Source organism: Chrysochloris asiatica, unplaced genomic scaffold (genome assembly GCF_000296735.1).
Source record: "Chrysochloris asiatica unplaced genomic scaffold, ChrAsi1.0 scaffold00028, whole genome shotgun sequence".
Lineage (NCBI taxonomy): Eukaryota > Metazoa > Chordata > Mammalia > Afrosoricida > Chrysochloridae > Chrysochloris > Chrysochloris asiatica.
In genome coordinates this window covers 11,567,118-11,579,235 of record NW_006408546.1, presented here as the reverse complement: position 1 = coordinate 11,579,235, position 12,118 = coordinate 11,567,118, and the positions used below count along the sequence as shown (strand labels likewise).

General features: G+C 40.2%; 1 protein-coding gene across 1 annotated transcript; it reads left to right on the top strand.

Moving 5' to 3' along the window:
• Positions 1-7,900: 7,900 nt before the first annotated feature.
• On the top strand, positions 7,901-8,412 carry LOC102839910 (ferritin light chain-like). The gene is made up of 2 exons (XM_006846643.1): positions 7,901-8,023; positions 8,125-8,412. The coding sequence occupies exons 1-2, from the start codon at positions 7,901-7,903 to the stop codon at positions 8,410-8,412; spliced, it is 411 nt and encodes a 136-aa protein (XP_006846706.1).
• The last annotated feature ends 3,706 nt before the right edge of the window (positions 8,413-12,118 follow it).

The window sequence follows — 12,118 nt, the reverse complement described above, 5'->3', positions numbered from 1 at the left end:
TGAAGAAAGCAAGGTATATTGCATTTATTTTATTTCCCTGAGTCTAGTGACCCCATCAAAATAGGAATTGTTTGTTGAATTTCAGTTACTTTTGATGTTCCTGCTGAGCTGACTAGTGACCATTGCCTAAATAATAATTCTTGAGAGGTGTAATCATTAAATTCACCAGGCTTTTTTTTTTTTTTTTTTTTTAAGAATCCACCTTTCTCTTTGTTGTTGTTAAGTGCCGTCGAGTCAGTTCCGACCCATAGCGACCCTGTACAGGGTTTCCGAGGGTGTAAATCTTTACGGGAGTAGAAAGCCTTATCTTTCTCCCGCGGAGCGGCTGGTAGTTTCGAACCGCTGACCTTAAGGTTCGCAGCCCGAGTCGTAACTACTACGCTACCAGAGCTCCTTAGAACTATCATAATGCCCTATCCTTCTGTTGTTTTTTTTTTTGTTTTTTTTTCTTTTCTTTCATTTTACTTTTCAATGATCATTGAGCACTAGATAAGTTCTGGACAGTTTGTAGACTGTGATAGTTTTATGTGTCAGCTTGGCTAGGTGAAGCACTAGTTCAGATGTTGCTATGAAGATATTTAAATATGGCTAACATTTACATTCGGGAGTCCTGGTGTGACACTGTGGGCTAATGCATCAGACTACAAAGTCATTTGAACCTCAAGGTCGGTGGTTCAAGCTCACAAAAGGCTCCTAGGAAACCCTATTCAGGGTTGCTATGTGTCGGAATTGACTCAACAGCACTTAACAACAACAACAACATTTACATTCAGTTGACTTTACATAAAGTAGTTTATGGTCCATAATAGACATTATCAAATCAGCTGAAGACCTTATGAGAAAAAAATACTGATGTTTCCTGAGGGATAAGGATTCTTCTCAAAGACTGTTACACAGATATCCTGTTGGAGTCTTCAGCCTACCTGGCTTATGGATTTGGGACTTAAGACAGCCAGAGGTTTCAACCTGCTGTTTGACCTATGGAGTCTGAACATATTAGCTGTACACATGTATCTCCTATTGGTTCTATTTCTTTGAACTAACTCACAACAAATACATTTACCTTATCTCTAATCTTCCAATCAAAACTAAGAAAAACGTATTAAATCCTCTACCACTTCTCCCTAATTTAAGGAAACAGAGACTCAAATTGGTTCTCCCCTACTCAAAAAGCTGAGTTGTAGCAGGGTTTGAACCTGGCACTGTCAGGTTACAAATCAACACCATGATGCCTTTTTTCCTCTATGTTAACTTAGACTTGAGGACAGTTTCAGGATCTCATCTGCCTGTTCTTTCAGGGTCTTTGGGGTATGATTTATCTGCTGGACATCTGAACTCATTTATTAGAGGTAACTGCTACCTGGAGATTCCTTTTTCTGTTTGTGACTTTAACCCTCTTGACCATTAAGATAAGCTGCTCTGGCATTGAAGCTACTGAATATTCATTTAGCTTCCCAAATAGGAGATATCCACAGAGCCTGAGGCTAAGACTGCAGCGGAGACTGTGTTTCTATAGGCTCCCGCCTTATGATGCTCTGATAACGTGATGAGGTCCAGCAGTCTTCCCTTCAGACACCTGGCTATCTAAGGCAGATTTTTTTTTTTTTTTTTCCCTCCTTCCATGGGGAAGACTATGTCAAGAGCAACCAAAGCTTAGTTGTAGCCCCACAAGGGCTTTTTCTCTGAGTCAGTGACTAAAATGATTCACAGTTCTCTCTCTCTCTCTAATTGAATTAAACCCAGTTTCAAATTCCTTTGCTGTTTCCAGTGTCACAAGCATATTTTACTGCTGGGAGGACAGATGCCTGCTCAAGTGTCTGATGAAGACACTTAAGCTTTATTGTTATTTGACATTCATTAGGGAACCATATTCCTTAGGCAAACACAAGAAATTTCTTTATATAAGAGGTATTAAAGGACTAATGATGGGTCATAGGCCAGATGGTATGAAAACAAGATGAACTGAGCCCTCCAGCTATACCAGCTTGGTCCTGCACTTTCATGGAGAACTTTGAGGGGTGTGGAAGAGAAAGGAACAGAGGTGGTTCTAGCATAAGAGTGAGGATGTCTCTGTATAAACATGGGGCCACAGCCTTATGAAGACTGCTGCTGTGCTACCCAATGCCATTCAGATGAGGTTCTGAAGAAATGCTGATTGAATTATGTTAACATTCTCTCCAGGAGAAGGGAACTGATATTCACTGAATACCGATTATATACCGTGATCTGTATGTCAACAAACTCATGATCACACTGAAGATGAATGTGTTCTAGGCTTACAGGGCTCTGGTAGTGTAGTGGTTGCAAGTCGGGCTGCCAACCTCAAGGTCAGCAGTTCAAAACTACCAGCGGTTCTGCAGGAGAAAGATGAGGCGTTCTACTCCTGTAAAGATTTACAGCCTCGGAAACCCTGTGCAGGGTTATGAGTTGGAACCAACTCCACGGTACTTAACAACAACAACAGGCTTACAGGGCAGGAAAAAGAGTCCAAGAGAAAATAACATTACCAAGGACCCACAGCTAGTAAAAAGTACTGTCAGGTTTTGAACCCAAGTCTATTTGAACCTCAAGTCCACATTCATTTCCCCACACCTCTAGAATCTAAATTAGGTACTCATTTTCTCTCCAAAAAAGGTGCAGAATGTGGAAAGAACACAAAGAAAACAAACCAGTAATCCATGAATACAGGGATGGGGAATAGAATCTAAGGTACTTCTCACTTTGCTATAGGAACCTTGAGACTCTTCCTGTTTCCAAACTGAATCTTACGTGGTCAATGAGGGCAAATGAAAATGTGAGAAGACAGAGATAAGGAAATGTGTCTTTAAGCACTGTTTCATTCAGCATCCAGTGAGTAGTAATTCCATGGTTTCCAATTAGATGAAAGCAAAAAGCAATGAGTTTGACTTGTCACAAGATTTTTAAAAATTGGGTGTGTGGACTGAGAAATTTACAGTGAGGATTCCTTTCTGATTAAATGTTGCTGGTTCCTTTAGTCACATCTCCTCAGAAAGTTTATCTTGCTACCTCAAATGAGGTCATGGAATTTTGCAATTGTAAGAAGAAAATACCTATTTCTCAGGTGAAAGAAGCTAACTTTGGGGGAATTTAACTTGAAGGTGAGGACTTGTCTGTGAGATGTTGCTAAATATGTTCACACAGAAATGCTAACATTGTCTGCAACAACTCAGGCATCTTTTAAAACCATCTCTGCTCCATGGCTGCTGCCAATTTATTCCGTTTAGCTGAATTTCTTTTCCTTTCTCCACTTACCATCCTCTATACCTTCATCCCAGATTTACTGTATTCCCTTTTATGAAAGGAATCTACCTCATGTTCAGAAATTTATCTCAAGTTGTTAGGGTCTTTCTCCTTCCATACTTGGGAAGAAGTAAAGGAAAATTCTCTCTCTGGATCCTTTCTCAAAGAAGGTTGTTGTAACCCTCCTAAGAGACTCTATTTAGTGGGTATGTCTTGACCAGATTTTTTTTACAAGGGAGTTTTACATTGATGCCAGTGAGAGTATCCTGTGTTTTGGGGTGCAGGTCTCATAAAATCTGTGAATCACCTGATGCTCTCTGTCCATAAAGCCATGCTGTCAAATTAAGGAAATAAGCAAAGCAGATGTGAGTGAACCCACAACCCCAGCATGGTTTCATTTTAATGCTAACTGTCCTATTTGGAGCAAGAGTAATTAGAAAATCAGCAGCAAGTTAGGGGAAAAAAATTGCTGAGCTTTATAATTACTTGGGGTAGAGAGAGAATTCAGGATCCATTTACTGAAAGTCTCATTAAATTCCCCATTAGGAGAGTCAAGCTGCAGCAGTCAGAGCTTGCGTGGAAGGGAAGGGGCCTTGGTGGGTGCCAGGGTTTGTCCTGTAGTCACCTTCACCTTGTCATCAGCAGCTAGAGGCTCTTTCTGCTTTTTCTATGTCTTGTTAATGGTAAGACCAGACCTCCATGTCTTGCCAGGCCAACCACAGAGGAGAAGTTTGCAAGAAGGCATTCTCTTTTCCTTTTCCCTCTTCTGTTCATCCCTTCTCCTTCTATCCTTATTGGTTGTTTCTCAGAATTCCTCATTAATAGACTGACTCATTTCTCTCTCTTATTTTTATCCTTTGTACTGGTGTCTGGGTTTATGTACATGTTTCCTGGCTTTGGACAGCTATATTTCTGTATCTGTAGCTCTCATATAGCCCCTCCTCAGTACCCTGGATACACAATGAACTTAACACATATGTCTCTTCAGAAAACAACCAAATGGAGACTTGATATAGGCAATAGCTCTGTGTTAGATGCTGTGGGGGATCAAAGACAAGCCAAATAAGCCTCCAGCCCTATCAACAACTCCCAGATTAGTGAGGAAGACTGACAATCATATTTAATACTCATTCATGGAAGATGTGAATTTTCATCATAACAGAGGGACAAATATACAGAATGAGAGGGATTTAGGAAGATTTTGAAGATAATTTAGGATTTGAGCTGGGCTTGGAGGATACAAAGGCTTTATCAGAAAAAGGCAGACAAACAGATACCACTTAAGAATTGGAAATTACTCATGCAAAGGACTGGAGTCTGGGACCACCAGAGCATGTACAGAAAATAACAAGTGGGCTGCAGTGGTAGGAGGGTGGAGTAAGTCATGAGGACTTGAGTCCTAGACCTAAGCAGGAAAAGTAGATGAGGTAGGACATTAAGAACTTGGAGCATAGAACCTATATGCTCATGCAGTAAAAAGCCTGGAAGAGAGATTAATGGCTACAGATACCTTCAGGACTATCTTCCCAGAGAGAAGCCTAGAGCATCCTGCAAGCAATCAAAGATCTTTGAGGACAAGTCAAGTAAATGAACCAGAAGGTGAACTCAAGATCCTGGGATGCATCTCTGTGTCTGCTGCCCCTTGACTTTGTCCATTCCCTGGAAAGGTCTTTCCATTCAGTTTTTCCCTAAGCTATGGTTTCACATTGGGGGTCACTTAGGACAGAAGTTTATGTTCCATCATCTGTTCTCTAACCAGGCACCATCCAGTTCTCACAAGCATATAGTCTGACTGCTTGCCCTTCTGATGGGGTTTCCCACCCTTTTAGCCCTTTCTTGAACCCCTTTTCTGGTTGGCAACTAAATTTGACCCTGTTTGTTCCCCACTTACCTGTCTCATTGGCTTCCCTTCTCCTTTGCTTAGTCTTCCTTCACTCTGTAACTTCCTTTCCCATGTATTTTGTCCAAGGGCTACCTAACTCATCCTCAGTCCTGAGTCCTATGGCTCTTTAAAGACCCTACCTTACTAGCATACTGAGCAAATAATCCAAGAAGCTGGATTATATGAAGAAGAAAGTGACATCAAGATTAGAAGGAGACTCATTAACAACCGAAAATATGCAGGAGACACAATCTCCCTTGCTGGAAGCAGAGTACTTGAAATACATACTGATGAAGATCAAAGACTACAGCTTTCAGTATGGGTTATCCTCAATGTAAAGAAAACAAAATTCCTCACAACAGTGCCAATAAATAACATTATGACTAGTGGAGAGAAGTTGTCAAGCACTTCATTTGCTTGGATTCATAAGCAACACTTATGGAAACAGCAAACAAAAAATCAAATAAAGTATTGTATTAGGCAAATCTGCTGCAAAATACCTCTTAAAAGAAAAAAAAAAAAATATCAATTTGAGAACTAAGGTGACCTGACACAAGCCATGGTATTTTCAGTCACCTCACATGCATGTGAAAGTTGGACAATGAATAAAGGAGACAATAGAAGAATAAATGTACTTGAATTATGATATTGGGAAGAATACTAAAAATACCATGAACTGCCAGAAGAACAAACCAGTCTGTCTTGGAAAAAGTTCAGCCAAAATGCTCCTTGTTGTTGCTGTTAGGTGCCTTCCAGTCGGTTCCTCATAGTGACCCTGTGCACAACAGAATGAAACAGGCCTACGCCCTCCTCACAACTGTTGTTACATTTCAGCCCACTGCTGCTTCCACTGTGTCAGTCCATTTTGTTGGGAATCTTCCTCTATTTTTTGCCAACCCTCCACCTTACCAAGTATGATATGCCTCTCTAGGAGCCTGTCTCTCCTGATGTTGTTGCTGTTGTTAAGTGCCATCAGGTCAGTTCCAACTCATAGCAACCCTATATAGGGTTTCCAAAGAGGAGCTCATGGGTTTGAACAGCCAATCTTGGAGTTAGTATTCCAGTGTTTATCCTATAATTGCACACCAGAAGTCTGGTCCTTATTGGTATATGTTCCAAATATGATATGAGAGCTGAAATTTCACCATTCTGGGTTCCAAGGAACACTAGGACTCTTTGTCTACCAACACAGATTTGTTTGTTTTTCTGGCTGTCATTGATACTTTTTATATTTTCTCCAACACCATAAATCAAATACATCAATTCTTCTATTGTCTGCCTTATTCATTGTCCAACTTTCCTATGTATATTTTTTGTTATTTAGTGCCCTTGACCACCACTTGTCTGTCAGCTTGTCTTGCTGTGGTGGCTTGTGTGTTGCTGTGATGTTGGAAGCCATACCACTGGTATTTTGAATACCAGCAGGGTCACCATGGTAGACAGGTTTAGCTAAATTTACAGACTAAGACACACTAGGAAGAAGGAGAGATGGTTTACTTCCAAATATTTAGCCACTACAAAACTTATGAATAGCATTGGAACACTGTCAGCACCAGAATATTGAATACTGAATAATTATGAATTGCACCAGAATATTGTCAAACATAGTGCTGGAAAATGAGCACCTCAGGTTGGAAGGCACTCAAAATATGACTAGGGAAGACCTGCCTCTTCAAAGTATAGTTAACTGTGAGGATGAGACTAGAGTAAAGCTTTAAGGACCTACAGTTGATGATGGGGCATAACTCAAAATGAGGAGAAACAGCTGCAAACAACCATTAATGTTTATAACATAGAATGTATAAAATATGGTTTAGGAAAATTGGAAGTTGTGAAAAATGAAACGAAATGTATAAACATCAATATCCTAGACAACTATACACATGGACCTCACCAGATGGAATATAAATGCATCAAATTGATTATATCTGTGGAAAGAGATGGTGGAAAGCTCCGTATCATCACCCAAAACAAGGCTAAGGCTAGATTGTGGAACAGACCATCAGTTGCCTGTATGCAGGTTCAGGCTGAAGTTGAAGAAAATGAAAACAAGTTCATGAGAGACAAATTATGATGTTGAACATATCTCACCTGAATTTAGAGATCATCTCAAGAACAGATATGATGCAGTAGACACTAATGACTGAAGACCAGAAGAGTTCTGGATGACATCAATAAAATCATACAAGCATAAAGCAAAAGGTCATTAAGAAGACAATAAAGAAGGAAAAAACCAAAATGAATGTCAGAAGAGACTCTAAAACTTGTTCTCCAACATAGAGATGCTAAAACAAATGGGAGAAATGAGGAAGTAAAAGAATAAATAGAAAATTTCAAAAGGCAGCTTGATAAGACAAGGTAAAATATTATAATGAAATTTGTCAAGACCTGGAATTAGAAATCAATAAGGAAGAACACTCTCGGTATTTTTCAAGCTAACAAACTGAAGAAAAAATTCATACCTCAAATTGAAACAGTAATGGTTTCTGTGGACAAAATATTGAATGATGCAGAAAGCATCAAAAGAAGGTGGAAGGAAGTTTGCACTGTGGTCCCGTGGATCTGTGTGTTGCTTCAGCAGTGTTTGGACAGAACAGATCTGGGGACTCTCCCACCTGCAGCCTTGGACCACCTCTAACAACTTCTTTAGGTGTAATCTCTTCTCTGGGACCAACTCTTGACCATTCCCTGTTACAAGGACCAGCTAAACACCATTTTTTTTTGCATGTATGATCAACTCCAAATCTTCAACCAACCATGAGCTCTCAGATTCATCAGAATTATTCCGCTGAAGAGGAGGAGGCCGTGTCACCCGTCTGGTTTATCTGCATCTGTGGGCCTCTTACACCTGCCTCTCTCTGGGCTTCTATTTTGATCACGGTGATGTGGCTTTGGAAGGTTTAGGGCACTTATTCCATGAGTTGGCGAAGGAGAAACATGAGGGTAATGAAAACCAGTGTGGTAGTCGCATACTCTTTCAGGACTTGCAGAAGCCCTCCCAAGATGAGTGGGGAAGAACCCTGGATGCCATGGAAGCCACCCTGGCCCTGGAGAAGAACCTGAACCAGTCTCTTCTGTATCTGCTTGCTGTGGGTGCTACTCACACAGACACCCACCTCTATGACTTTCTGGAGAACCATTTCCTCGACAAGGAGGTGAAAATTATCAAGAAGAAGGACCACCACTTGACCAACCTCTGTAGGATGGCCAGTCCCCAGGCAGGGCTGGGCAGATACCTCTTCAAGAGGTGCACTCTCAAGCACAACTAGGAAGAGCCTGTGGAGCCCCACAACCTGTGAAGGGCCTTTCAGCCTTCCCCTGCTCTCCACTGACCTTCTGCCTGAACCTTGCTCTCCAGACACAGAGGTAACATAGTCAACACCCTGCAGCCCCTCTTCTCCCAAGCATGGACCAAATGAAAACAATAAAGCTTCCTTTCACAGAAAAAAAAAAAAAGAAAAGAAAAGAAAGAAGATGGAAGGAATACAGTCACTGTACCAAAAAGAAATGGTTAATGTTCAAACATTTCAAGAGGTAGCATATGATAAAGAGCCAATGATACTGAAGGAAGAAGTCCAAGGTGCATTGAAGACACTGGCAAAGAACAAGGCACCAGGAATTGATGGAATACAAATTGAAATCTTTCAACAAACTGATGCAGAACTGGAGGCACTCACTCATCTATACCAATAAATTTGGAAGACTACCTGGCCAACTGATTGGAAGAAATTGCTATTCGTGCCCATTCTAATGAAAGGTGACCCAACAGAATGCAAAAATCATTGGATAATATCATTAATATCACATGCAAGTAAAATTTTGCTGAAGATAGTGCAAAAACGGCTTGCAACGACGGTGCACTTACAGGGAACTGCCAGAGATTCAAGCCAGATTCACAGGAGCACATGGAATGAGGCACATCATTGCTGATGTCAGATGGATCTTGGCTGAAAGCAGAGAATACCAGAAAGATATTTACCTGTGGTTTACTGATTACACAAAGGATTTTGACTGTGTGAATCATAACTAGCTATGGACAACATTACAGAAAATGAGTAATCCGGAACGCTTAATTGTGCTCATTAGTAACAAGGAGATAGTCATTTTAATAGAACAAAGGAACACTGAATGATTTAAAATCAGAAAGGATGTGTGCCAGGGTTGTATTCTTTCATCATACTTATTCAATCTGTACACTGATCAATAATCTGAGAAGCTGGGTTATAAGAAGAAGAGCATGGCATCAGGATTAGAGCAAGATTAATTAACAGCCTGTGATATGATGAGCCTTGCTTGTTGAAATGGAAGAGGACTTAAAATACTTACTGATGAAGATAAAAGACCACAGTCTTCACTAAATGTTTCACCTCAATGTAAAGAAAACAAAAATCCTCATCACTGGACCAAGAAATAACATCATGATAAATGAAGAAAAGATTGAAGTTGTCAAAGACTACAATCTGTTTAGATCATCCATCAACACTCATATAAGCAGTAGTCAAGAATTCAAACAACATATTGAACTAAGCAAATATGCTACATCAGACATCTTTGAAGTGTTCAAGAGCAAAGATATCAAGTTGAGGACTAAGGTGCACCTGACCCAAGCCATTGTATTTTTAACAGCCTCATATGCATTTGAAAGTTGAACAATAAATAAGGAACACCTTAGAAGAATTGATGCATTTGAGTTATAGTGTTGGAGAAGAATATTAAAGTATCATGAACTGCCAGAAGAACAAAATAATCTGTTTTGTAATAAGTACAACCAGAATGCTCCTTAGAAATCAGGATGGCCAGACTTGTCACTCATACTTCGGACATGTTGTTCGGCAGGACCGATCCCTGGAGAAGGACATCATGCTTGGTAAAGTGGAGCATCAGTGAAAGAGAGACCACCAATTACATGGATTAGCACAGTGGCAGCAGTGATAGGCTCAAGTATGACAACAATTGTGAGATTAGTGCAGGACTGGTCCGTGTTTTGTTCTGTTGTGCATATGGTCACTATGGAATGGAATCAATTGGACAGCACCTCACAACAACAACAGTGTCCTCCAGTCAGTTCTGATTCATAGTGATCTTGTTTACTATTTCTGAGGCTTTAAATCTTTGTGGGAGCAGAAAAAGTCTCATTTTTTTCCCTGTCACATATATATGAAACAATGTTTTAGTTAGGCACACCTTAGACCATTGTCTTCACATTAGTATCTCTGTCATTTAACACTTTAAAGCGTTCTTTTGCAGCAGATTTCCCCAATGAAACACATTGTTTGCTTTCTTGACTGCTGCTTCCTTGAGTGTTGATTGTGGATCGAAGTAAAATAAAGAATTTGATATCTTCAAACTTGTCTCCATTTATCATGATGTTATTATTGTTCTGGTTGTGAGTGTTTTGTTTTCTTTATATTGAGGTACAATCTATACTGAAGGTTGTAATCTTTGATCTTCATTTGATAAAGAATTTTCCTTAGACGTGAGAATGGCATGACTTCATCTCTCATACATCAGACAGTTTATCAGGAGGGACTAGTCCCTGGAGAAGATGATCATGCTTGGTAAAGTGGAGGATCAGTGAAAAAGAAGAAGATACCCAGCAAAATGCATTGACACAGTGGCAGCAACAATGGGCTCAAACTAGCAACTGTTAGGTTGATAGTGTAGGACTAGGTAGTATTTCATTTGTTGTGCATAGGATAGCACCTAACAACAGCAACACCTTAGCAGCGTTCATGCATTTATTCATTCATTCAATTTTGAGCACTTAATACTGTATACTTACTAGGCTAAGTACTGGGAATACAGTGGTGAATGTTGTTGTTGTTGTTGTTAAATGCCGTCGAGTCGGTTCCGACCCATAGTGACCCTGAACAGGGCTTCCGAGGCTGTAAATTTTTACAGGAGCAGAAAGCCTCATCTTTCTCCCGTGGAACGGCTGGTAGTTTCGAACTGCTGACCTTGCAGTTCGCAGCCCAATTCGTAACCACTACACTACCAGAGCTCCTTACAGTGGTGAATACTGGGGATGTAATGGGAGATACACAGTTGTGTAGTCTAGTATGGAGACAGAAGAGTTGCTGGGCTCCTATGCAATTACAAATTGTGGTAAGTGATAGGCAATTTTAAGTGAGAATGTTGAGGACAGTTAACTTGAACTGGAGACTCTGTGAAAGAGGTGAAGTCTGGGAAATGGAGGAGGTGTATTCTAGTAAGTGGAAATGAGTGCATGTGCAAAGACCTAAAGGTAGTAATGAGTTTTATATTCAAGGAACTGAAAGAGGTTAGTATGTCTGAAGTCTCATGAGTGGGGTGGAGAATTATGATAAGTAGATGGGACAGAGTTAAATCAGATTTCTAGTCCATAAAAATTAGACATTTACTCAAAGAACAAACTCATTTTTTTTTCCTTAAGGGAGTAATATGATTTGGTTTGACTAATGGGGTCAAAGGGGAAGCAGAAATCAATCAGAAGTTTAGTGTAGTAGTCCAGGCCAGAGAAAGTAGAGAGAAATAGATGGCATGGAAGCAGATTTTGGAAGTAAATCTAATAGGATGTATATGTGAAATGGTGGGGGCGGATACAGCCAACACAGGAAGAATGGAAAGTGACGGCTTGAACAATAACTTAGATGGGGACTATAGTAGGAGAATTGAGTTTGAGTATGCATGTTTAGATTCAGTTTTAAACATGAGGGTATCGAGACTTGAGTTTAGATCCAATCATGCAGTTGATTACAGGCATCAGAACTTCTGAGGAGTGATTTGTGTTGATTATAGATGTGTGTGTAAGATCAGGGAAATAGATGAGGTCACCAAACACAAAGGTAGAGCAAAAGGAGAGGAGGAAGTAAAACCACCCCTGAGGAACTCCATATTTAGAACAGGTGGAAAAAGAGAAATTGGCAAATGGAGTTGAGAACCAACAGCTAGAGAAGTAGAGAGCTAACCAGAAGAGTGTTCTGTTGTGGAATTAAA